The sequence below is a fragment of the Apostichopus japonicus genome, chromosome 6 (genome assembly GCF_037975245.1).
Source record: "Apostichopus japonicus isolate 1M-3 chromosome 6, ASM3797524v1, whole genome shotgun sequence".
NCBI lineage: Eukaryota > Metazoa > Echinodermata > Holothuroidea > Aspidochirotida > Stichopodidae > Apostichopus > Apostichopus japonicus.
In genome coordinates this window covers 14,289,893-14,317,463 of record NC_092566.1, presented here as the reverse complement: position 1 = coordinate 14,317,463, position 27,571 = coordinate 14,289,893, and the positions used below count along the sequence as shown (strand labels likewise).

At 37.5% G+C, this 27,571-nt stretch overlaps 1 protein-coding gene and 1 long non-coding RNA gene across 2 annotated transcripts; one reads left to right on the top strand and one right to left on the bottom strand.

Moving 5' to 3' along the window:
• The first annotated feature begins 78 nt into the window (after positions 1 to 78).
• On the top strand, positions 79 to 27,571 carry LOC139969058 (CMP-N-acetylneuraminate-poly-alpha-2,8-sialyltransferase-like). The gene is made up of 7 exons (XM_071973800.1): positions 79 to 435; positions 17,715 to 17,831; positions 19,281 to 19,428; positions 22,087 to 22,193; positions 22,538 to 22,627; positions 25,666 to 25,901; positions 26,841 to 27,571. The coding sequence occupies exons 1-7, from the start codon at positions 236 to 238 to the stop codon at positions 27,071 to 27,073; spliced, it is 1,131 nt and encodes a 376-aa protein (XP_071829901.1). The 5' UTR covers positions 79 to 235; the 3' UTR covers positions 27,074 to 27,571.
• Positions 14,033 to 17,778, bottom strand: LOC139969060 (uncharacterized). The gene is made up of 2 exons (XR_011793642.1): positions 15,899 to 17,778; positions 14,033 to 14,433 (listed from the first exon to the last, which is right to left on the bottom strand). It is a non-coding gene; the product is annotated as an uncharacterized lncRNA (long non-coding RNA).

Genomic DNA, 27,571 nt, shown 5'->3' with positions numbered 1-27,571 from the left:
GCTATATCGTCAAATGGATTTGCGCCACATATCGTATAGCTGCATTGTCAATATAATGTTTGCTATAACATGCATACCTACAGTTTGTGTCACTTAACTCAAGTACTCGCGCTCTGAAGAGTTAGTTTTCTTCCGTGGATCTTCTGAACTTTCTTAATTTTCGTGATCATCAGTACCAGCATTTATCATTCATTAAACATGATGCTGTTCATATTCTAATTGGGAGTAAACCAACATGGAACGATATTGTCTGGGACTGTGTATTATAGGTACTGTAACCGTTGGCTTGTGGTACACCGAGTACTATGTGCAACGATATTCATTGACAATTAATAGCATGGCGTGTATGGCGGAAGAACGAATAGACAATATCAACACAAGGAACACGAGTGTACAGTCAACAGCAACATACCAAGGGAACATCTTTACAACAAGGTAAGCCCATCATTAAATGCCAGCGCCGTCTATGTGTAAACGCAGATTGTAACAAAACCTGTTAGAAATTTAGTAAAGACAATTGACACTACAATCACATGACAAAGAAACAAATTAGTTATGATCAAGTGACCTAAAATGTAATAGTTGAATAACGACAACGTGTGTTTAAGTGTTCTCACTTGTAATATTATTTTAGGAATTACTCGAAATGCTTATGAAAGTCGCCTGCCAAACTTGGATCCTGTTTTCATTTAAAGTGGCAGAACACTTTGGGTTGCTCTTTTCTTATTCTAACCTGTATGCTGTTTGCTGTACTGTATGTTGTATGCTGTATGCCGCATGCTGTATGCTGTATGCTGTAACAATTTTATATTGCTAATGTGATACTTAGACGTCGAGGCAATAATTTAATATCCAAAATATATAATAATAAAATATAATAAGTTTGGTTCTCAGTATGGTTCCTCAGTAATTCACTGTTTTCTTATATCTGTAATAAAGACCACATTATCACCCTTAAAGCTTTATAGGTCATTTAAGGAGACTGCTTGCCAGAACACAAATCAAACTTGTGTCAACTAAAAAGTGTACCGCATCTGTACATCATACGTATACACTGCTAAGAATATTGAGCAATATTTGACCATGTAATGGTTATTCATATTACTACTCACTCTTTATACTAAATGCATTTGGTATTCCCTACAACGTGTTAACCGTGGCTAATAAGGGAACTACAGTTACACTGGGCACTCGCGACACTGTAATCGAAACACGTTTTTCCACCAACAGATATTTAGTCAGGTGGAGGAACTGTCATTGCATTTAGAGATATTTTCCTACATGCTTTAAGTAATCTAACGACCATGAAGCTATTATTTAAATCATATAACCATGTAACAAAAGTAACATGCTATACTGAACGGTACATAATATGGCTATATATATATATATATATATATATATATATATATATATATATATATATATATATATATAATGTAGTGAAAAAAAAACCCACTGTGGTGAATAACGGTTGTTCATATTTTCGCGAGGTATATGGACGGCATTGCAACATTATTGCCAAGTTGGTTGACCCACACAATGCAATGAACAAGTCAATATCATATGAAATACAAATAATGTTTGCATAAAACAGTATACAATCAAACTATAAAATAGTTGATATATAAGCACATACCACCAGATACCAAACCGAACAATTGAACTTTCAACCTAAACAGCATACGCAAATGGGTACCGTTACCGCGAAGGTATCAGATTTCCGAGATTCTAATCTGCCTCTCAGTGATGCGTAACCTAAAGGCACACTGTGTAATTGTACTGTGTGCTATTCGAGTTACGCAATTTTTCGATTTGCTATATGGAACAGTGCATATTGTACTGCTGGGAAAACGCTATACCAGCTCGTAACAGCAGGTAGTTGTTATGGAAAGTCATATGGGCCCGTATGATCTCGTGCTGCCGATTTTTGTTGGAGAAATTGCTGAAGAAATAAAATGCGAATAGTTTCGTCGTGTTATTCTCTATAAACATGTGACTGAATGTGTGCTGCTTATGTACTGTTATTTGACGAAACGACTTGCTTCTGGCCTAACGTTCTTCAATACTTGAGTTCAAAATAAAATAAAACAGTGAGCAAACAGCTTATCCACTAGAGAGCCTGTGTAGAAAAAACACGCACATAATACGGACAGGTTAATGAGCATGGTGAACACAAAGAGATAGATGTAAGGGGGTTAGTAGACAAGGGATGGAGAGAAGAATGAAAGATAAAAACCAACAGGGGAAGAGGATAGGTAGAAGATAAACAGTGGAGGGACAAAGAGAGGATAAAGGGAAGGGGTAGGGAATAAACTGGAGAAGGACAACGACAGAAAAGTGTGGAGAAAAAAAGGGGTGGAAAAAGCTATGAGAAGAGGAGTAATGGGGGAGGGGGCAAGGGGAGAAGGAGGGGGAATGAAGAAAAGTTAGTCATGTCCTTCCTGAATGTTGAGCCCATGAGGTTGAATGGTGCGAAGGCGTAGCATCCACAACCTCTCTCTGCTGATTCGCACTAGCTCAGGACGGCTACCTAAGGATTCAATCCCCTGGGCCTATAGAGATATGTCGTTAATGGTATGGTTGCATAGCTCCCAACTCTTGAGAAGGCAAATGCTGGTCCATGCCACGAATTGCCGTCCTGGGGGAGGGGTGTATGGGGGGTGTCTCCCTCCCCTTTTAATTTTTTTTTTGGGAATCCTGGTGATGCCCACATGTAAACTGGTGGCACCTAGAAAGGCTTTTGTCACCCACAATTTTCTGAGAAATATGCAGTTTTTTGTGTGTAACATCAATAAATTGAGTAGTAGGTGATAATTCATTCTTGCCCGTGGCGTGAAAATGTTCGCTGCTCGCCCCAATGAAATGAAATATAGCCTAATTTGAGGTTCAAATGATGATGTAGAGAAGGTTTCATACTCTATTATGCTAAATGCTAAAGAAATGATGGTTGCTAAGTCCAAATTTGATGCAATTTTTTTATGTATACTTGTCAATTACAATGCAGGTTTTTGGGATGCTTGAGCGGGTCAGGGGCTTTGGGTGTTAGAATGCGGGTCCAACCCGCGAATTGTGGTTCAGTTGGGAGCTCTGTGGTTGGGAAGGTTAAAGTGTTCTCCACAAAAACCTAAAAGATGAATGACCTTCGGCACAGGGGTAAACTGGACTCCTCCAGCTGCCTTTACTACATTTTACTGCATTACTACAAACATATGGTGGCTTCCTCGCCAACTCTTGACCAGAGTATGCTGTATTGGCCCCAAATAAACCAGATATTCAAATATGGTTACCTTTTGTCAAAGTTTTGAAACTGGTTTTATTACCACCTTCCAGGAAATTTACCTCACTGGGACATTCAGGCATCTTATGCTTTCAATTAGAATGCCTTAGAACAATTTGGAAAGTAAATACCTCTAGGAACATATTAAATATTCTAGCAATTATAGCATGCTAAATTGGGGACAATACTACATAGCCCACCTTGAAAATATCCTGTAACCTACTCTGGATAAACACTATCTAATATGGAAGAAATGCTTTGGTTAAAGTATGAATATGGTCACTTGAACATTAAGAAATGCAAGTGAGATAGTGGTAAGTTTTCCCTGCTCATGGTTATTGTATATAGTTGAACTCAATGTAAGAACTGTACAGATGCAATCAATGTGTTAAAAATAAAAACATGTTACAATACTGACTTACCTAACTTTAGAATAAGCAATACAAACAATAGTAGGGCAGTGTTCCAAATACGGAATGCAAGAACATATACCCAAAGAAGGCTAGGAGATGCCATGCCTCCATTGTGGAACTTCTCCATGATACAGTAAGTATAGCAGCTTTACATGCAAAAGAACTTTTGCCAAAACTTCAAAAGACCCTATAATGTCCCCTGCATTTCAAACATCTCCATCTGCCACTGGGCCCGACTGGGGTTATCATGAGAGCACTGAATGAACTGTTTTATCACTACTAGCTGCAAGTTAGAGTACCTCTTCAACACTCTATGACATCACAAAATATGTTATGTTAAATTGATCTCACACAATACAAAATAAAGACAAGTTATTCTGTACCAACAATAAATAACCCAAGATCAATGTCACATTAGAACTACTGGTATGACTGAACAAGCTACAGTATTTAAAAGGATCAGATATTGCTATTATGGAAAGCCAAATAGTGTACAATCAAGTATGTAGTGAAACCAATATTTCAATCATTTACTTATTTAATATGACACAGTTGTAACTTTGATGACATCAATTATGTAGTTTACTTACACTATGAATGAACATGCAAATCAATGCTAAATACTACAGAAAGGAGAAGGATACATAACGCACTGAATGCAACAATCAATGTTTGACACCATGGAGAAGATAAATTCTTATGATACATTGCACTAGCTTAGTAACTTCATTTTACTGAGACACCATGTTTGTTGTTGTCTGTTATGGTACAGTTTGTTCAATTGTCTTGAAGCCTTGTGATATCTACACTCTGGATACTTGTTACTCCCATTGTCCACTCTTGTGTCCTTGATGTATGGTATTTAAATAAGCTGAGAAACTGCTTTGACATCAGCTATTTCAAAATTGTCCGTATCCATGTTAACAACGTTCACTATGCAAATCCATAGCTTTCACTGGAGAACAAGAAATATGACAATAATCTTACGTAAAGTAGAGAAGCACACATTTATTAATGAAACAATCCAACACAAATACTTCCAGTTCCAACCCTTATATCTGCTTGCAAAACATCCATCATGCCATAACGCTATGCTGTGCTGTACTGTTCCTCCAAGGATGTTCTGTACATCTGTAATGTAAAATGAAAATGGAAAAAAGACATATTTATGGCATTGTGTGAGGACAGAAGTGTCACAAAGATATACCTGTTCAAATGATTTTCCAAGATATGATTTATTTGATTTTAATTGCAAAAGAGACATTCAGGCTCATAGCCAAGGTAACTGGGTTGGAGCCAGCATAAATGTTATGTTTGTTTATTCACTGAGATTGTAACTTGCACTCATTGTAATAACTAAAAATTATTGTTCAAATCTGGGTGAAAGTAGACCCCTTAATGTTGCCCCTAACACGTTAAACTAGAAATATAGCTCACACTCAAAATTTGCCAAAAATGTCAATGTCTTCGCTGATATGAAACGATATGCACATGACAACCTGATCAGATGACAACTACAGTATAGGCAGTTAAGAGTAACTATCTTTAAGCAGTGCAAGTACTGTACTGTATGTACGAATGATGCCACATCATCATGAAACATAAAAAGAAAACATAAAAAGAAAAGAATAAATGTGCAATTTTTGAACACAAAATGCTTCAGACAGGTAGGTAGCACATTCTACAAGATTGGTAAATGTCTTTATTTTTCAGAGATAAGGAAAAATACTACAGGTGCTGTTTTCATTAACTTGTGGGGTTTGAACATTTTTGGGTCCCTCACATTTACAGACCTCCAGTGGCTGTATTAGCACCATATTTAGCACTACATGTCTATGTCATTAATATAACATAATACAATAAATGAATAAATGTGTCCAATGTCCTAAATCTGGTTAGTCATATAGAGTCCTACAGTAGTAGACTGCAGACCTAGTTAAAATGTAGACTTATTTACAGCATGGAATGGTTACAGTATGTACATCAAAAAATTACCAGTCTCCACTGGGGTATAGCTGCTGGAGTGCATTGCTGCATCAGCCTCTGTTGGGCATGGCCTTTCATTGAGGAACTGGTGTTATCTTTTCTGGTTGATCAGTTTGGATACCAACCTCTCGAGTTTTTTAATTGGGCACACACCTTCAACTGAAAAAGACAAATAATACCGGGGATGTGCAAAGTTAATAATATATCAGAATGCATACTGTGCGCATAGCAGGGAAGTGCTCATGAATATTTGAGTGCCAGGCAGATTGGGCGGTAGTGTGATCCACACTCTGGGAGAGGGATTTCATGGGTGGGGTACCCCCCCCCCCCAAATGGACAAATTTTGCACATGAAGTATGCTTAGGTGGTGCTATATTCCTATTCTGTGCCATATATTCTCCCAGATTTTGGTTATGGTAAAACTTATTAAATTATCATCAAAAAGTGCTGGGCGAAAAAGGTTAAATACTGTTTGTGCGGGGTGGCATTCAGAACTGCTGGGCGTACAGTAGCTGTCCAGTGTGAGCAAATCCCTGACATAGTGAATTATATAACTTCCAAAATAAATTACTGCATACCACATTTTGCCCTTCACTAAATAGTCAAAAATTCAAATCAATTTTGCAAACACAGAACAGTAATAACACTACTAGTTAATACAGAACTTTGCTATTGGCAGCATAAATTCATCACATCTGCTTTATGATTTACAGTATGTATAGTGTCAACTCTGCAAGTATTCAAGAATGGTCCATTTACTAATATAGTGCAAACCTAAACTAGTGATGTGCAACAATTTATATTATAGTTCTTATTTCTATGTTAGTAGTATACACCTGCAGTATTATAACTCATCTACTAATACCTTACATACACTAAATGTCATAACGTTTGATGTTACAATGGCAATGTCCCAGTAGGCTTGCTCATACACTAATATGTCACCAAATTTCATCATGTTCAGGGATGCATAATTGCTTTCAAAAATATAGCTAGGCTTTGCTTATTTCCAAGACTAAAAATTACGGAATATTCTACAGGTGTGCCCTAAGCAATGAAGTGTTTAAAAGATATATACTATAGAAACATGATATGGTATATAATGGGTGACCATTCTAGTTCTCTCACAAATCAGTAGTATCATTTTCATTTTGTATAATTTTTAGAACTGCATGATAAGATTATGTGTAGAGCTATGAAGCCTATGATGCGGTTATATTTTGGCAAATGTCTTTAATTTCTATATCATGATGAAATTATCAATTATTGTAAGACGGACTCAACGACCCCCGGAATGGTGCGTCATGTCCGATGAAGCGCATATTTGGTGCGTTATTACAACTACAATATGCGCTTCAGTGTCCGTCAATGTGCCATGCATGGTGTATCCTTTAAATTAAATGTGATAAATTTTGTCGAACATAAAATGGTGGCATTCACAATTATTGGTGACATTGATTTGTTTATGTTGTCCTTGATTTTATGATTAAACAACGATGATAGCAAACTATCATGTTATGAATGCATAAACATGTGAACAATATCTACTATCCTTCACTAATTCAACAAAGGAGCCTGTAGAGCTAGTGTAGCTTCTTTCTGAGAAGACTTTTGAGTTTTGAATTAATTTGGAAAACTTAGTAATATCATTTATCACTTTACACTACAGTTACAGGAAAAGCCGCTACCGTTTTTTAAAGTTACTATACCAAGTTGGGAGTATTATAGGCAAACTCTAATTTGGGTGAAAGAGTTTAAATTACAAAGTGGCTATTCTTACGACTAGTTGTAACAATAATTCCCTTTTACGCATGCTCAGTTGCTTTAACGTGGCTATTTTTACAACTAGGAGTACTCTTTTTTGACGACTAGGAGTAACAATATTTTCCGGTTAAGGGTTGGGTTAGGGTTAGGGGTTAGGGTTAGGTTAACCCCTACTACATGCGCAGTTGCTTTATTTACTTAACTGCGCATGAATTCGCCGATGTCATAAGAATAGTTTATAAATAATTGTTACGACTAGTTGTAAGAATAGCCACGGCCTTTAAATTAATGCGTACATTTTTTCTTTGCAAGTGGAGAATCATCCACAGCTAAAGTGGCTATGCGGATTGACAAACAAGTGAAGCAAAGTAAATATCCTAGCCTATGCATATTAGACTTAAAAAAGTAAAAGAACCCAATGCCTTAGTAACTTAATTCATCTTGGAGTTGCTCAGCAGATTCGAGGTTATTTCACCACTTAAGAACTGAAATGGCTACACAAATTAGTAGTCTATAACTGAGAATGACCATGCATGCCAATATGCAGTAAATTTTCAAGTTGTCAGACTAATTTATTTGTTGCTAGGAACTCTATAATTGTGCTGGTAAATTAGAGTAGGAAATGAAAACAGTTACTTTATTGCGTATAGGCCCGTCCCTCACGTATCTCATTGCATACTAGACTTACAGTTACAAAATAAATATGCCCATATCAAAAATGCTCTTGACAGGAATAACCATCAAATTGAGGCAGGCCCTCCATGGTGCATAATTTTATAAATCTGGGCCTGGAGCTAGGCTACAGTAGTCCTACTTTTGCTATTGCTCCGCTCATGTGAAGTTGCATTTCTTTCGAGTTTAATTTTCTTGTGGGGAGATCTCCCTACCAAATCCATATTACACTAATTTAGGCTAAGTCCTATTCATATTTGCAAAGCTACCGAATCATAAACCAGACACATGATACCGCACACTTCCATACTGATCATGCTTAGTAGGCGAATATAAGTAGAAAAGCATAAATAACACTTCATGAAATGTTCGGCCTAGGCTAGGCTACAGTTTGTACAGCAGCCTGCACTGCAGTAGCATGGACACTGCGGAGTTCGGACACCTAAGCCTTAAAACACCCCAAAACTATATCTCATGGTATAAATCACCTGAAACTACACTCTAAAAACAAAAGAGTGAATTTTCACTCGTTTGGAGTGAATTCTCACTCTTTCTGAGAGTGTAGTGAGTGATCACTCCATGAAGAGTGAAATTCACTCTTTCAAAAGAGTGAGAATGTTCACTCCTTCAAAGAGTGAGCTTTTCACTCTGAAAGAGTGGGCTTTTTCACTCTGAAAGAGTGGGCTTTTTCACTCTAGAAAGAGTGAGAATCACTCATTTAAAAGAGTGAATTTCACTCTTTAAAGAGTTAATGATATTTTACAGCTGATTTTGAGGGACGGGATTGATAGAATGAGTTTGAGACTCAATGGAAAGGCCCTATCTATTCACAGAAATATTGCTAAACAAGGATGCATCCAAAGATCAAGACAATGGAATGGGCTACTACGCTGATGATAAGACGATTTACTAGATTTAGACACTGTTAACAAATATAAAAAAGGACAAAGACAACAATTTATGGTACTAAATATATATTAAATAGTGAAAATGATACCAAGTTTCATATACAAACACAGAATGAAGCAAAATTACAAACATACAAAGGCACAAAAATATGCAATGAATGATTCACTCACCCCACTTGTATGTTTCCCTCATACAAATGTGATTTTCTTATAATTAAAAAATAATTCTAGTTACGCTATGAAACATGTACCAGAGTGTGCTGGCAATACCTCAAAAATGTTTTTGCAAATAACTCAATCTTACAATTTCAATTTGCAATATGCAAACATTTATTATTTTCGAACTCGTTTTGGCGTCTTTATAAATCTGTGAAAAATGTATGAAGAACAACAATCACACTGGGATACTACTGTTTATGACTGGTGAACCGATATTTTACAGCAAAATGGTTAATTCCTGACAGATAGTAATTAAACGCTCCATCCTATGTACATCTAAACCCGTCAACCCTCTGGGTGGCAACACTTTTAGGTTTAGAATAGTAATTTATGCAAACATTTGAAAGGAAATTAACTCAGTACATACCACGTATTATTAATTCATATTAAGGCACTAGTAAATATATTTAAATAAAAAAAAAAAATCTAAATATTTTAACTATGGGAATTGGATCACAACAATTCAATTTGCTTTTTGAAAACAATACCCACCTAAAAGAATTTCATGTTATAGGGTACTCATAACAGAGTTTCAAAGTTCAAAATAATGGTGGCGTCTGAAAACAGTCTAAGAGTGTCCAATTTTTAAACAGATGCATTTAGACCGGGAGCCTAGAGGGTTTGGTTAGCTGGGAAGGTAACCAATTGCCTTGTACGTCACAATGTTCACAGTGCATTCCTGTATATGAAACCAGACGACTGGCAAACCGGCTGTGGTGGGTGTGGCTGGGAGAGCAATTTTAAAGTCACCTAATAGCTAACCTAGATCAGCTTTCATGGTAACCACATCAAAGTAAGTACAATGTGTCAGGTATGGCCCCAAGAGCAACAAATGGCCATCGCCAGTAATTATTGGTGGTGGGGTACCCCTGCCAGTCATCAATAATTGACCCCTCACGGCTGACCTAGGTCAGCTCACGAGGTAACCAGTTGAAACCTACTGGAAAATGATGGTTAGGATTTCAGATACAAGGGATGGGCATTGCCAGTGATTTTTATTGGTGGGGTACCCCTGCCAGTAGACCCCCAAAATGCCCTCCCCTCATTGACCTAGGTCAGCTCATGAAGTAACCAGTTGAAAACTACTGGAAAATGATTGGCAGGACTCTATGTGTAAGGAATGGGCATTTCCAGTAATTTATATTGGTGGGGTACCCCTGCCAGTAGACCCCAAAAATGCCCTCCCCTCATTGACCTAGGTCAGCTCATGAAGTAACCAGTTGAAAACTACTGGAAAATGATTGGCAGGACTCTATAGGTAAGGGATGGGCATTTCCAGTAATTTTTATTGGTGGGGTACCCCTGCCAGTAGACCCCCAAAAATGCCCATCCCCTCATTGACCTAGGTGAGCTCATGAAGTAACCAGTTGAAACCTACTGGAAAATGATTGGCAGGACTCTATATGTAAGGGATGGGCATTTCCAGTAATTTATATTAGTGGGGTACCCCTGCCAGTAGACCCCCAAAATGCCCCTCCTGTCATTGACCTAGGTCAGCTCATGAAGTAACCAGTTAAAAACTACTGGAAAATGATAGGCAGGACTCTATAGGTAAGGGATGGGCATTTCCAGTGATTTATATTGGTGGGGTACCCCTGCCAGTAGACCCCAAAAATGCCCATCCCCTCATTGACCTAGGTGAGCTCATGAAGTAACCAGTTGAAACCTACTGGAAAATGATTGGCAGGACTCTATAGGTAAGGGATGGGCATTTCCAGTAATTTATATTAGTGGGGTACCCCTGCCAGTAGACCCCCAAAATGCCCTCCCCTCATTGACCTAGGTCAGCTCATGAAGTAACCAGTTGAAAACTACTGGAAAATGATTGGCAGGACTCTATGTGTAAGGAATGGGCATTTCCAGTAATTTATATTGGTGGGGTACCCCTGCCAGTAGACCCCAAAAATGCCCTCCCCTCATTGACCTAGGTCAGCTCATGAAGTAACCAGTTGAAAACTACTGGAAAATGATTGGCAGGACTCTATAGGTAAGGGATGGGCATTTCCAGTAATTTTTATTGGTGGGGTACCCCTGCCAGTAGACCCCCAAAAATGCCCATCCCCTCATTGACCTAGGTGAGCTCATGAAGTAACCAGTTGAAACCTACTGGAAAATGATTGGCAGGACTCTATATGTAAGGGATGGGCATTTCCAGTAATTTATATTAGTGGGGTACCCCTGCCAGTAGACCCCCAAAATGCCCCTCCTGTCATTGACCTAGGTCAGCTCATGAAGTAACCAGTTAAAAACTACTGGAAAATGATAGGCAGGACTCTATAGGTAAGGGATGGGCATTTCCAGTAATTTATATTGGTGGGGTACCCCTGCCAGTAGACCCCAAAAATGCCCATCCCCTCATTGACCTAGGTGAGCTCATGAAGTAACCAGTTGAAACCTACTGGAAAATGATTGGCAGGACTCTATATGTAAGGGATGGGCATTTCCAGTAATTTATATTAGTGGGGTACCCCTGCCAGTAGACCCCCAAAATGCCCCTCCTGTCATTGACCTAGGTCAGCTCATGAAGTAACCAGTTAAAAACTACTGGAAAATGATAGGCAGGACTCTATAGGTAAGGGATGGGCATTTCCAGTGATTTATATTGGTGGGGTACCCCTGCCAGTAGACCCCCAAAAATGCCCATCCCCTCATTGACCTAGGTGAGCTCATGAAGTAACCAGTTGAAACCTACTGGAAAATGATTGGCAGGACTCTATATGTAAGGGATGGGCATTTCCAGTAATTTATATTAGTGGGGTACCCCTGCCAGTAGACCCCCAAAATGCCCCTCCTGTCATTGACCTAGGTCAGCTCATGAAGTAACCAGTTAAAAACTACTGGAAAATGATTGGCAGGATTCTATATGTAAGGGATGGGCATTTCCAGTAATTTATATTGGTGGGCCACCACTGCCAGAGTCCGCCCCCCCCCCCCCCTTATTAACCTAGGTGAGCTTATGGTGTAACCAATTGAAAACTACTGGAAAATGATAGGTAGTACTCCAGATTTAAGGAGAGTCATTTCCAGTAATTTCCACTGGTGGGGTACCCCTGTCCATTGTCCCAACATCTCAACCACTGTCTCACATTATATTATAGCTCACACCCCAAGACTCCCCGAAACACCCCAGATACAGTGTAACCACTCATAGGTGGCCTCAAATGACTGAACACAACCTGTGTGGTTATTCAGGAAGTATGTTCTTGACAGTCTACGTTCATTTCATTCAGCTGTTCTGAAGTGGTCCGTTCAAGTTACCGTAGCTTTACTAATGCCAAGGTGATTGTCTGATTGAAACACGTGGTCCATGCCAGTGTCACCAGCCTGTTTCCAGGGGTCAAGGAAAAATATATTAATCTGGTGAATGATTCACTGTTTGTGATTTTTGTTGCCATTCCAATTTCTTTTAGCATGGGGACATTTTTTGTGAAAAACCATAAAACAATAACTACGACCTATGACCTGAAACTTGGTTTCTTTGAGAGGACTATATATAAACTCTGATCATTGACTTTGACCTCTCGATAACCACTGTGAATAAAAAATTCCATGCCATGAAAGAAAGAAGTTATGACTTTTTATAACCCTCCCCTATGTCAGTATGTGTAATAACTTTATATGAAGACCTATTATTAGAGGTAAACTTTAATTTGTTCACTGTTTTTAGTACAATTGACAATTGGGACAATGGACAGGGGTACCCCACCAGTGGAAATTACTGGAAATGACTCTCCTTAAATCTGGAGTCCTACCTATCATTTTCCAGTAGGTTTCAACTGGTTACATCATGAGCTCACCTAGGTCAATGAGAGGAGGGGCATTTTGGGGATTTACTGGCAGGGGTACCCCACTAATAAAAATCACTGGCAATGCCCATCCCTTGTATCTGAAGTCCTAACCATCATTTTCCAGTAGGTTTCAATTGGTTACCTCGTGAGCTGACCTAGGTCAGCCGTGAGGGGTCAATTATTGATGACTGGCAGGGGTACCCCACCACCAATAATTACTGGCGATGGCCATTTGTTGCTCTTGGGGCCATACTGTACCTGACACATTGTACTTACTTTGATGTGGTTACCATGAAAGCTGATCTAGGTTAGCTATTAGGTGACTTTAAAATTGCTCTCCCAGCCACACCCACCAGAGCCGGTTTGCCAGTCGTCTGGTTTCATATACAGGAATGCACTGTGAACATTGTGACGTACAAGGCAATTGGTTACCTTCCCAGCTAACCAAACCCTCTGGGCTCCCGCTCTAATTGGTACCATGTAAAGTAATAAAGATGAATGAAAAATATATCAAAATAGAAAGTTAGTCAAGTAGTCTAAATTTTGAGTTCATAATATGCTATTGAATAATTCCTTTACAAAGAATGCATCATTCATTAAAGGTTAAATTAAACCTTTTAATTACTAACATAGCAGTACGTAATGAATAAAACATACCTTCATATGCTTCTTAGAACTATCAAACTTGTTAATAAAGAATAACCAAAGTTGGAATTTAAAGGTAAACAGACAGGTCAAAGTTCCCATTCATATAGAAGTGTATGAAATTCTGAGTAAGATGGTCTCTGAAAAAGTCAAAATAGCAGCTGCACTTTTCAAGTAATATCCACTTTAATTTTAAGCTGACAAAATTTGATAGCAAAATGTCATAACCCCTCTGACAGGGTGCTATTACTTCAGTTGAAATATCATAAACCACCCCCCCCCCACCCAAAAAAAGTATATATATATATATATATATATATATATATATATATATATATACTTTATTTTTTTTGGGGGGGGGGGGTTATGATATTTCAACTGAAGTAATAGCTACCTGTCTACATACCTTTAATCTTTGAATCTATGAATGCTCACACATTTGCCAGAGAAACATTCAGAGACCTAACTTTTGGACTTACCTTATCTGGTCTTACTATGCACCTTAAATATTAGCCCTTCCAAAATATAATTGTAAAATGTTGTTAATGGAATGGCAAAATGAATATTAAAACAAATGAAATTTAAAAATCCTGCCAATTGCAACTGTGATGGAGTCCCAAACTGGTGAGCTTGTTGAATCAAAAATGAAAAAGAATTGGGTTGGCCTCCTGTCTGGACCTTGGCCCAGCAGAAAAGGTTGGGTACACTTCAGGGGCTTCTCCTTAACAAATTGGCCAACGTTGGTGCACACAGCCTACCTGAAACGACAAAGTTATTTCAAATCATTATTACCCAGTTAAAAATGTGTGGTTATGGATATAATGGACAGATTTTTTTAGTTTATAATTCTGTGGTACACTTTAGTTGACAAAATAACGTCTTTACATCACTATCAATTTTGTCTATTAAAAACTATCCAACAGTTGAAGCAGGAAGGGTAATAACCTTTACACCAAACACAACAAATGGTCCTTACCTTTGGTACTGCACTAACAGAACAATACACTGTGTGTAGTCATATATAACGCTCTTAGGATATTCCCTTTTAGGGGTTAGAAGTTCAATCAATCTTTTGGCATAAGTTTCTCTCTCTGCTGCATAGGACCATTAACATCCCTGTTGTAAGCAATCATTCAGATTTTCCAACACAGTTGATAGATTAATTCTATTTTCTGTCCATATTAATTTTGTATTCCCTTGTGAATTAAATAGTGAAAGGGGATACATCTTTGTTGTATAATTGACTGGTAAAGGGCAACGTTGTTAATTATTGATATTCCTTTCAGACCCTGACTGGTTTTCTACATTATTACTCATTGCTCTCTGTACTATGAATGAAGAAGTTACTCAACATCACAGATAGTACCCATCTTAAAGTAGACGAATCTTGTGTTTGCTTTGGAGGGTGTTTCATTTGCTATGTCCATACACTGTGTATAGGCATTTGTAACTCTCTTCGGATATTCGCTTTTAAGGGGTTAGAAGGTCATGCAATCTTTTGGCATAAGTTTCTTTCTCAGCTGCGTAGGACCATAAACATACCTGAATTGTTTGTACTGTAAATGCTATTTAACCTTAATGCCATGTAGTATTATTCTCCCGTATATTGAGGTTAAATTGATATAGACCTAGTGAACTTTGTAAAGAGGGACATACATATATATTATTAGCTATTGCTATTCATGATAGTTATGATTGAACATTGCAATTGTTTGTCGTCCGAAGTTGATTGTTTCTACTATTATTTTGTAATTTTCTTTCAGGAAATTTCCCCTTATTCCGAATTTTCCACCTGTCTCTGTTTCAGTTTGTGACGTTACAACTTGATACGTGAAATAACAAAAAATCATAAAGGAAAACGTTCATTAAGAAAAAACAATTCCTGGACCTTAGCTGCATTAACTTCTGGCCCATTACTCATAGGCCTAACATTAGCCTTAGGCATAGGCCTTACCTCCGAACACAGGCACTCGTAACGTTATGTAGGCGTGTTTATATACTATACACCTACATAACGTTACGAGTGCCTGTGCCTCCAAACAACTAGCCAATGTGTTAATGTGTATGGTACCAAGCCTAATGTTAAATGTTTCCGCTACACTGTTAAGCGTAACGTTTAAGAGCCTAGCCAATCGACTGTAGGCAACGACGACCTGCGGCCATGGCAACCTTCTAAATTCTATATAATTTCACGTTCTTTCAACATTTGATTGTTAACCTTACCTCCAAACAACTGAATACCACCACGTCCAAATCCCCTTTCTTCAAGCCACTGCGAAACTGACATGTTTTAAGATGTAAAACGACAAGAACGAGCGAAGGCAAACGAGTAAAAAAAATGGCGTAACTACAAATATTTCTGTATTCGAAGAAACGCGTACTGACTGATTGGTTGATCCTTCACTCCAAAGTAAGAGTGAGCGTTCTTAGCATTTGATTGGCTCATTTGTTCACTCCTTTGTAAAGAGTGAATATTAAGTACTTTAGCTTTGAAATACGAAGATTTCTGTTGTCTAATGGAGTGAATTTCCGCTCCTTTGGAGTTAAATTTTTTTCACTCCGTGAAAAGAGTGAAAAGTTCACTCTTTTGTTTTTAGAGTGTATACTTGATATGGTTGGGTCATTTTGGAGAGAAAATAACTGTAACTTCGTAGTTTTTCGTGCAATTGGCTCTTGCTGTAGGTTGTCTCATCGTGAAATCGCGTATTTCTTAGGGGTGTCCGAACTTCGCAAAACTGACTATACTACTACTGTACTAGCCTATGTCTCTCGGTGTATTAGTTGCCTTAGTTTGTAGTACTCGTAGTAGTAGGCCTAGCTAGCATGATCTATTGAACAATTTAACAATGAAGCCTGCGGCAGACCAAACACTTCCGCCGGAAAACAGTATGCAGTAGCCTAAATAGTAAATATATAACGTTAGTCGTTAGCATAATTTGCTGCCTACCTTCTCGTATGATCTGCCATGCCAGTAAATGCTCCGCGAAGGTAGCATTGGTCATTTTGTCGATCCCCGATCTCTGTTCCAGTAGATCGTTTTTGGAGACCCAGTCCACGTACGTAGCACCAGCTCAAGTACACTTTTCATTTCATGTCCGTTTTGTCGCTCACTGCTTTTGGCATTGGGACCCACAATAAAGCAACCTGTGCCTTCCACCGCAATATACACGTTACGTGTGTTATGCTACCACTGCATGAAACTGTGCTATATATTACAGTAGTTCCTCAGAAATGTTATGATCTCAAAATATTTAAGGTTCTGTGCTTATGCACCGTACAATTGAGCTGAATTTGGCCACAAAATGTCTGCTCTGTCAAGTTCTCTCATACCCCTAAATTGACACATTCGTCGATTAACTAACCGTAGTGTAGGCCTAAGGATAAATCCATTGACTTTGGATGCTCTTTGCTATGCTCTGAACCTCTAAGCTCAGACAGGTCAGGTCCCAGAGAGAAGTGGTATTATATTGAGGTAATTTTGGTTATTTTTAGGGAGTAAGCTTTCCAAATGTCCAAAAAACGTGCAAAACTGGGGGGAGGGTGTTAAAAGCTTAAAAAATACAACAATTTGGTCAGCAAATACTGTACGTATATTTACATACAGGGTACACTGTACACTGGCAGTATATTACAAATACCGTGTCACGTGATTAACGGTGAACCATCGAAACATATGAAATTGGCCCGCCCTCTAAAAATTTCCTAGCTGAGAGCGTGCTTTTAATCAATGTAGTCTAGTTTTGCCCAACATGCATGTGAAACTGAAGTTTGTTGTTCTTTCTTTTCTATATGTATTTCTGCTACCTGATACGATGACCAACGTTCGGCGAAATGTTGAACATATTTGCCCATTATTGTTGACATTTTATGATCTACCATGTTGTTGGGTTCATGTTTAGAGCAGAGGCTTAGGCCTTATGGCCTGCGGAAAAGAGTTTTCAATAGTATAAGTATAGGCATTTGCAAAAGATTTGATCACAATATCAACAATCCTTCTGTTGCAGTTCAAAACGGAGCATTTTTATCATTTTCGTCACAGGAATATCTCCAGCCACACTGCCTTAATTTTGGATGAGCAGAATGAGAAATTGTTTCTGTATGAAAAGTTGTTACAACGTGAACACAAATTCAACCGAAGAAACATTGAAACACTGAGGTTAGTAGTTTACATATAGCGTGCAAACTACGATATGTTATTAAGTAAATGATGACAATGGTGGCGGGACAGTTGACAAGTGGACACCGTATAATTGTGGTAACCTATATCAAGGAGGAATGCTGTGTGTATCGCCACACATAAAACATGTTGGCAATGATGTTCACTATAGTTTTTATTACTGAATATTCCCCATATTATGTTTTTTTCTTTAACTGATGACCATTCCAATATTATTTGTTACACAGCTATAGATAGAAAGCTGCTATGATTCACACGTTTTATATAGATTTGCTTGTATGGTGCAATTATAGTCAGTCTGTTACATAATTATAGAGACTACGCAATATATATTGACATACAGTTGTTAAATAGTAGGAGAACAAGCACCGTTCATATAACATGCTACACCCCTCCCCTTCCTCCACCCGAACCAATATTAACGCTTACATAGTACATGAACAAGTGATAGATAAAGACAATATCTATCACCTTTTCAGGGATTGCAATTATTGTTGAATTAAATATATTTCGTTTATAACTATTTACTCTGGTAAGGAAAATTTCTCTGTTATAGAACTTCGGCGCTAGATACACTGCTACTATCTGGCATAGAGCAAGGTTTCTTTTGTACATTAGACATCTCTTTATATGCATAGAAGTCAAAATACCTCTAAACTGCAAACAAATTAGAATTCCGGTGTGATTATGCAACCATTCCATTTTCAGGATATGGGTTAACAATATTTCTTAATAAATTTATCAACAAATTTTGGGCTAGGTTTAGCATTTGGCACTTAATGCAGAATAATAAGGTGTTCACAATATTGACACAACTGAACAATTTTCAACGGAGAATCCAACAAATATGTAATTTAGGGTGCAATTGTAATAAGGATTTAATGTAATAAATAAAGTTCACAATATGTTTGTTGCAGCTTGCCAGTTCACACCAACATTCATCTAACCTATTCACATACAGGACCATTCGTTGTGGGTGGTTAATTATGCAGACCGAGGGTGTATATCTGCTGCAGTGTTAGAAATGCACACGAATCTCTCAATGTTCATATAACCTGACATTCCATATGCAGTTAAAATGAGACGCACAGTTATGGTGTAATGTATAGCAAGAATATGTTTAGAGGCTTGCAGTTATCATGAAAACCATCAAAGGTAACCGTTTGAGCGCCTTGTGCATTTGGTTTATGTAATATTGTCAGGTGGAATTTTCGAAAAGTGCTCCTTCAGTTACATGCAGTTACTTTCTATAGCATGATCGTGAATAATTCTCCTCAAATATTATCCCTATAAATGCTCAAAGGATAATATTCAGTTGTGGGTGGGTCTTTGGTCTTTATATCCGCTTACCACTATTGAAAGAAAATACAAAGATAAACATTACTATGTTCTACCGACAGGCAACGTTTTGTTTTTTCTTTGTCATAGGGAAGGAATTCACCAGGAGTTGGGATCAAATATAACTAATCTTTTGTTTGTTACTCAAGAAAATTCTCCGATCGGATCAACCTTACCTTTTGTCTACGAGAAAGGCTTATGGAAAGTGTCATCCACATTTTATAAATCTTTACCAAAGGTAAGAATTACATCATTGTTCAGTGAAGTGTGTCAGTGTCTACCTGGTCAGTGCTGTCCTTGGTTCATTTAACAACATGGGATCATCAACTTCCTATGTTTTACCTCATTCACCAGCCCAGGCTTTCGGATCATTCACTGCAAGATTCTTAAAGTCATTAACTTGTATGATTGTATGTGCACATAGGTCTAGATAATTTATGGACACTCGTTCTCCGTGCAGGTAAATACCATGTGATACAAATACGATAATGTAATGCGAAGGTAACAAGAAAGTTATGATCGAAGTTTAGTTCCAAAGCAAATTGACAAAAGGAAACTCAGAGTGTTCGTGTTTCGAGTCGGATACTTATATGAACAAACTTAAACTCTCCCGAAACTAATATCCTCTACTATACAGTTGTTACGAACAAGAAAGAGAGTTCACTAACATCTTATGGGCAAATGTGGACTCAGCCTGTATTATAATTGGTAAATAATGAAAACAAACAACATTAGACTCTGACGGACATAATATTCTCAGGAAAAACAGCAGCAGTAACCCTACAGAACCATTGGTATTAAGGAACAATAATGCGACCAGAATTAAAAGGAGTTTTTAATGTAGACTGTTAAGATCCGCATGGAAAGTAAGTTATAAGAATATGACAGTGACCGTTCCCACTCGGTAGGTCCACACACTAAAATCGTCACAATATGCCGTTAGAGCATAGATAGAAGTATTCGAAAAACATTTCCTACCCACCATATGATGTTTTGGGCTATTATCAAATTCCATTTGGGCTAGGAGAGGGTCGAAGTTCAGCATGGAGAGTGATCAACAACCCAAATGCCAGTTCTCGTTGCGAATTTTTTCCCAAAACATAGAAAAGACTGATTATGACTGAAAATATGCAAACAAAATCACTTCAGTGCGATCCCTATAAGACTATTTCCGGTTAACTCTTCGGGCAACTTACACTAATCGGAGTATTGTAAGGTACTTCTATATGTACGTAGATTGAATCTTATAACGTACTTGATAACCTTCAGTTTCAACACCCGATACACATAGAGAACACAGTTACTACTGTAAATCTTACAGTTTTGTACCACAGTAGAAACTAGATCGTGCTATAATTCGGTAGCATGTGCTATTAGGATTACAGTAAGAACTGAGGATATGTGTAATTCTAACAATTCAAGTTGTTGGGACTTGTTGGAATTACACATATCCTCAGTTCTTACTGTAAACTTAAGATTTATCAGATTTGTCAGCACGATCCAGTATTTACTGTGGTACAAAACTTTAGATTTACAGTAGTTACTGTAATCTCTGTGTGAATCGGCTGGTTTCAACATTTATATTTCCTGATTGAGTAGTTCGTTTCTGAATTATTTCCTTTTCATTGTTGCGTGTGCTTTACTACATATATAGACATATGAGAATGTTGACCTATATAAGTCGCGCATAGCAGGATTTTTCGCGGAGTCGGTCAGTTAATTGGCGAGGTTGAGGTAATCGTTACAAAGCAAAGTGACAAGATCGCTCTTGTTGTAACTCACGTTAACAAATATGTTGGACAATTCCATTATTATACAGGGAAGAGATATGGTAGTTTTCGTTCCCAAGTAAAAACTGCCTTGCCAAATTTGTCCTCAAAGATTCCCGAACTGGAGAACAATTTTGAAGTATCAAACAAAATTCACTCTGGCAAATGCCAAGTGATATGTTTCACAAGTGTACGGGTCACCGTCTCCAAATTTAAGTTCCCTGTTCCATGTTAAGTTCAACAGTTATTATTATTATAATATTATCACACCGATGCTTATATAGCGCAAAATCCCAGGGTTCAACAAGACAACATCCAAAATTCAAAAATACAATTGAATACACTTAACAATAGGATTGTTTGAATAAAAACGTCCTTAACGCTGCTTTGAAAGTGCTGATAGAGGTGAGGCTTCGTATTTCTGATGGTAACTTGTTCCACAACAACGGTCCGACATGGCTAAAAGCTTTTGCTTGGAGTGTTTGATATTAACTTTTTACTCTTTTAAAAGAGAGCTAAATAGAATAAAAGTAATTTTGTTAATGAAACAGCGTTGAAAATGAAATTATAGGTTAACACGACGGAGCAGGGTATGGGGAAAGTGCAGGTTACGTTTGTAGATTGCAAGCGTCATCGCTAAGGGCACGCGATGAGGTATTACGTAATCCCCAAACAAAGAAATATAAACAGAGCGTTCAAGATTTCTTAGCCTGTTACCATTTCGACGTCAAATGACGAGGGTTTTTCCTGTCCAATCAAAAAGAAATTTACAAATGTTTTAGGGACAGATATGTAAATTATAAAACGTTTTGAAATGATTTGACTAGTGACAAGAGTTATACCAGGTTTTCTTGGTTGCTATGAGCCGAAATCAACAGTAAGATCTGTGTTTCCAGGATAATCATAATGTCACTTCTTTTTTTAGCTGGAAATTGGCGAGGCCTTTTCTCAAGATATTAGAATGAGACTTATACCAATTTAAAAAGGAAAGTTTACATTGTTTAATGATGAATGAAATACGTTGATCTAGTTATATGCCTAGGCACGAGGGCTCAGTTTCTAACAGAGTGAAGTAGATTAAAATGTGTGACATTCTGTTCTTATTGTTCATTTTTTTTTACACACAGAAAGCTACGTTTGATAGGCTAACCCGGTGCAGTGTGGTGGGCAACAGTGGCTCTCTCCTTCACTCTAATTGTGGAAAGCATATAGACGAAGCTGATTTTGTATACAGGTTAGAGTAATATATCTTTTGGATAACAAATCGTACAGTATCGTAAAGTTAAGGGAAGAAGACAAACTAAATTTGAAGACAGATTTTGGAACAAATGCTCTGGATTGTTTTTATTGGCGAAGCAAGGTAAAGAAACCAGGGACATGAGCAAGTGCGTTGAGTCTGTTTATTACCTCATTATATAACCTAATTATTGAATTTACGTACGTAAATTAATATGAAAATGTGGAATCTCACACTCAAAAACAGTAATTCATGACGACTTTCTTTAGTTTATTTTCAAATAATAGCCTCATCTTGAATTTCTACGGCCTTGGATATTATCTCCTTTTGAAAATCTACAGGTGTAACGCTGCACCTCTGAAACCTTTTGCAGCTGATGCAGGAACTAAAAGTAACCTCACCTCATTTAACCCGAGCATCTTTGAAAAAAGGTTAGTTTTATATATATATATATATATATATATATATATATATATATATATATATATATAAATATATATATATATAAATATATATATATATATATATATATATATATATATATATACATCTGGTAACACCCTAACTACTAGACTATGGACGCTGATTGTATGTCCAGAGGTTCGAAACCGGTAAGGAAGGTCGTTCTTCCACTGTAGGCGATTGTCACCTGTATCGAACAATACTAGTTCTGTTTTGGTGACATATGTTTGCCTTACTCCAGAGATCAAACACGATGCTAACCAACTCGAAATTATTTGTGATTCCTTAAGCCGGATCTCAAAAGAGATACTTTGAACATACTTTATGATAATGAAATAGAGGTAAACGACAACGGCAAATGAATATAAATATGATTGAAATCATAGTGAGTTGGAAAATCCAGAACAGTGAAAAAACTTCCAACCTCCACCGGGATTCGAACCCGGGCCTTCCGCTTTATATGCGGACACCCTAACCATTAGACGATGGACGCCGATTGTATGTCCAGAGATTCGAAACCTATAAGGAAGGTCGTAATTGCACTGTAGGAGTTTGTCACCTGTATCCAACAATACGATTTCTGTTTTGGTGACATATGTTTGCCTTACACTAGAGATTAAACATGATGCTAACCATCTCGAAATCATTTAAGATTCCTAAAGCCGGATCTCGAAAGAGATACTTTGAACAGACTTCATGTTAATGAAATGGAGGTAAACGACAAAGCCAAATGAATATTTATATATAGTTGAAATTGTAGTGAGTTGGAAAATCCAGAACAGTGAAAAAAACTTCCAGTCTCCACCGGGATTCGAACCCGGGCAGGGTTCACAGATGATTTCGAGTTGGTTGGCATCATGATTGATCTCCAGAGTATGCATAAGTCAACAAAGCAGAACTAACAATGTTCGGTACAAGTGGCAAAAGCTTACAGTGGAATGACGACCTTCCTTACTGGAATTGTTATAGGGGTAAAATACAAAGCACAAGTATTAGTTGCGTGTTTTACATCGTCGCTTGCATGGGGACCCAACCCAAACCGTCATCGTCTGCTACCACTAAGATATGAAACATTTTACTTTTCTCTGTCTTTTCTTTTCATATTTTCCAGGTAAAATGTTAGAAGTTTTGACACTGAAACCAATGCTATCTTTAAAGACATGTTTCGAGCTTCAAATATGTTAGATTCATCATTTGCAAATACACACTGTTAGCGATAAAAAATCTTGACTCCGAAAAAAAAAACGGAAACGCACGACTGCGAGAAATGATCTCTTGACCCTTGTATTGAACGCACTGTTCAATGATATCAATTCAAGGGCGGCGGAAGCACTTTCAATCTGTAGGGGCACCAACGTCGAAGGGCACTTAGCAGAAATTCGATTGGACTGATGCAGCCTGATATTTAGTACCCTTTATAACTCTTATTGTATTATCTTATTTGCGTATACACATCACTCCATCAACGCCACCACCCCCCCCCCCCCTCAAGGAAACAATGCATATAAGCACTGCAATATCTAATGTGCAAATTGGGAAACAAGGAAAAAGACAAAATGAGGTGAAATCATTATAAAGTCCAAGTCCCTGCACACGCGATCGATACATGCATGAAAGCAAATGAAACATGTCAAAATACTGAAAGAAAAATAATTTTCTATGTGTTTTTCAATGGTTAAACTGATATTATTATGATCATTATTATTGTAACGACTTTCCCAAAAATTCTAACCAATTTGGAAGGGTTATAACACGGCAAATGATTGTATGTTATTGGCATGCGATGTAATAACCAACGCATGCCTATATGATATGCACATTAAGATGTTGAACGCGCGCGTAGGTAATATTTTTCGGGCAAGTCGTTACAGCCTCCCCAATTCAAATTGGGCTCCTACGCCTGTGGTAGTAACATTTAAAAATTCCCGAAATATTTCATTCGACGTGGGTTTCGCTTTGTTAACTCTTTTTTTTATTTAGAAATGTTTTGGTAGAAAAAGGGCACATTTTAACCTCAGGAAAAGTGGGGGGCACGTGCCCCCTGTCCCCCCCCCCCGGTTCCGCCGCCCTTGTATCAATTTGACGGTGTCGGGTGACAATAATAACGATGGCGTAACGTAAAACCTGGTATAATATATATATACATAGTGTAGTACGGTATATAGGTATGGTGAGGTAGTGGCGGTGGTTCAATCAATACAGAAATTGACAACATTGTATCTTAAACTTCTACATCAAACATGGTTCATAATTACTTAAACAGCAAAGGAAATAATACTCATGGGAATGAATATGTCTCAATCTATATAGCCTACTACAGGTTCGAAGTGCGTAGACAGTTAAAATTCCAGAATATTTCACGAGAAACCTGACGCTTAATATACGAAATTATGTTATTCAGTAACTTATAGACACATATTAAAACCAATGGTGACGGAGAAGTATGACTTGGTAAAATCTAAAATAATCTTGGCGAATATGGCTTATCGAACACTAAATTCAAATATAGGTTTTCCTTAAACATTAATGCAACTTATCTTACATTTAATACATGCAATATATAATGATAAATGTAAAACTTACGAAAATGGGCCTCAAAAATGCGATTTCGAAATCAACGATTGAAATGACGTGTGACGAATGCCGGAAGCCGTAGCCCAGGGGCAATTATAACTGAACATGGAAGACGCTCTGAACTTTAAAAGTATATGCTACTATTCCGATTTTACACGCACCTTCCAGTTTTCAAAACAGAAAATAAACTTAGCAATAAAGAATAAAAGAATAACATACAAAATATGAAGCACATATCATTCGATGATGTCATGTTTGGAATTAATCGAGCCAATGTGTGCGAAGTAACGCTAAATATAGTCAATTTAATGATGACATACAAATTTTCATATTTGTTTGGGGAAGTTTATCACGCCAAATATCTCTATTACAAAGACTTATAATAATGTTTTCATTTATGTCTGCTTTAATTTGTTAGTATTATCTCTTTTAGATACAAAGGAATTGCAAAACAGTCCTCTCTGAAGAAGTTTGTATCGGATATGCAGCAGTATCACGGCTATCTGTGGGGAGCCTGTTTCAGTGGCCGTTCTACCTTGGACCTGTGTATGAAAGCAATCAGCGGCTATAACATCAAGGAAAACGTATTTGTGCTAGCTCATCCTTATCATTATAAGTCCTTCCATGACTATTGGATTCGACGTGGAAAGAAGAAGCTCCCCTCTACAGGTAAGGCTTCGAAAGAAAAACACACTAAACACTTTGGAAAAGCTTTAAAACCTAAACTTTGAGCAATTAACATTTACCGTTCTCACAGTAAGACAGTTTACAATTAATCATTATGTATGTTGAGGTAGTGATTGTTCTGTCTTATTTACTGGTTCATTTATCAAAGGTTAAGCGTCTCGCATGCACAGGATTTCAAAGGTATGGGCCAAATTCAAAATTTTCACCACAAATTAGGTTATGGTGCTGAACTTGTGTGGAAGGGTCATATTATATAATGGAGGGGCACTGCCATAGAGTCATTAAAGCGCACGCCACTGGTTGCAGGGTTCACAGGAAAATTCGTGAGCCTCCCGACATCACAATACTATACCATAAAATCAAATAGATGATAAGGCAATGAAAGGAAAATTTTCCAAAAAAAAAATATGAATTGTTCGGTTAAGTTATTGGTGAAATCCTAAGACCAGGAACTGATAATAGATTAGGTCTATTTTATGTTATAAATATTTTAAATTTTAAAATCATTTCAACAAAATTACTACTACCACAAAAAATGTACAACTTAGTTATGAATTAAGGCTACATAATTATCTCTAAACGCAAGGCTGTTTATAATAAATACTCTGTGTGATGTTGCGAGGGGCGTGAACACAACCGAATTATTGGTCCAATTCTTCCATGGCTGAATGCAAAAATCCCCCGACTGAATCACTTAACACTGGCTGATAATCGGAGGTGGGGCCGTGCCATCCTTACCCACCCCATTTGCACACGCCACTTATTAGAATGCTGTTACAAGTAGCGAAAAACTGCTGGCTCGCGCTCGCTTATTTTTGATTTGGTTTTCTTCTTCCTAATAGCCTAAGGTTCCTTATTTCCTTATGTAGCAACTTAAACATCTTTATTAATTAACCAAATTCATATTTTCCTATTTCAAAGGTTTCTACTACACCAGTGATGCATTAAGTCGCTGTAATGAAACGCACCTTTATGGATTTTGGCCATTTCCAAAAGCATTTGACGATATTTCTTCTTACAATGTTTCGTATCATTACTTTGAAAAGCTCGAAAACGCATGGAAGGAACCCCATGGAATGAACATAGAGTTTTCAATTCTCGTACAGCTTCATCTTCTTGGTGTTGTAAAGATTCACAATGGAAAATGTGAATAAAGGAAGACTATGAGGACTAACAACGTGAAATATTTATAAAAGGAAGACAAGAAAGATACACAATTGAAAATTAGTTTTTTCATCTCTGTTAATGAGCTTGGATCTCATGTTCATTGTTCATTAGCATATCTCTAGCGAATAGATTAATATATATTTCTTCTCTGATGTTCATATAAACTGAGAGACGAGTAAAACTGCAGACGAGATTGGTGAGTTATTGATTTAGAATCTTATGTGAGACGAACTGTTCAGTAGGTCACACTAATCAACCGAATTGGTCTGTGAAGGTGTAGGCAGACTATAATCATACGTGGTTAGTGATGAAGCCAAAACATACCGCTAACCAGTCCGTCACAGAATCACCGTCGACAGGAAGTTGTTCATGTGAAATAATCCTCTTTTTAAGAAACCAAACACTACAACAGTACTTATTTTACTCCAGGGTTTATATCTAGGCATTTGTTGTTTTCTTAGCATAACCTTGAACTATACAATATT

Bases quoted from the DNA above. Each gene is read 5' to 3' on its own strand.
- LOC139969058 (XM_071973800.1), top strand. From the start codon at position 236: ATGGAACGATATTGTCTGGGACTGTGTATTATAGGTACTGTAACCGTT. The intron at 436-17,714 runs GTAAGCCCATCA...TTTTCGTCACAG, and splicing joins GGGAACATCTTTACAACAAG to GAATATCTCCAGCCACACTG. The intron at 22,628-25,665 runs GTTAGTTTTATA...TATCTCTTTTAG, and splicing joins CCGAGCATCTTTGAAAAAAG to ATACAAAGGAATTGCAAAAC.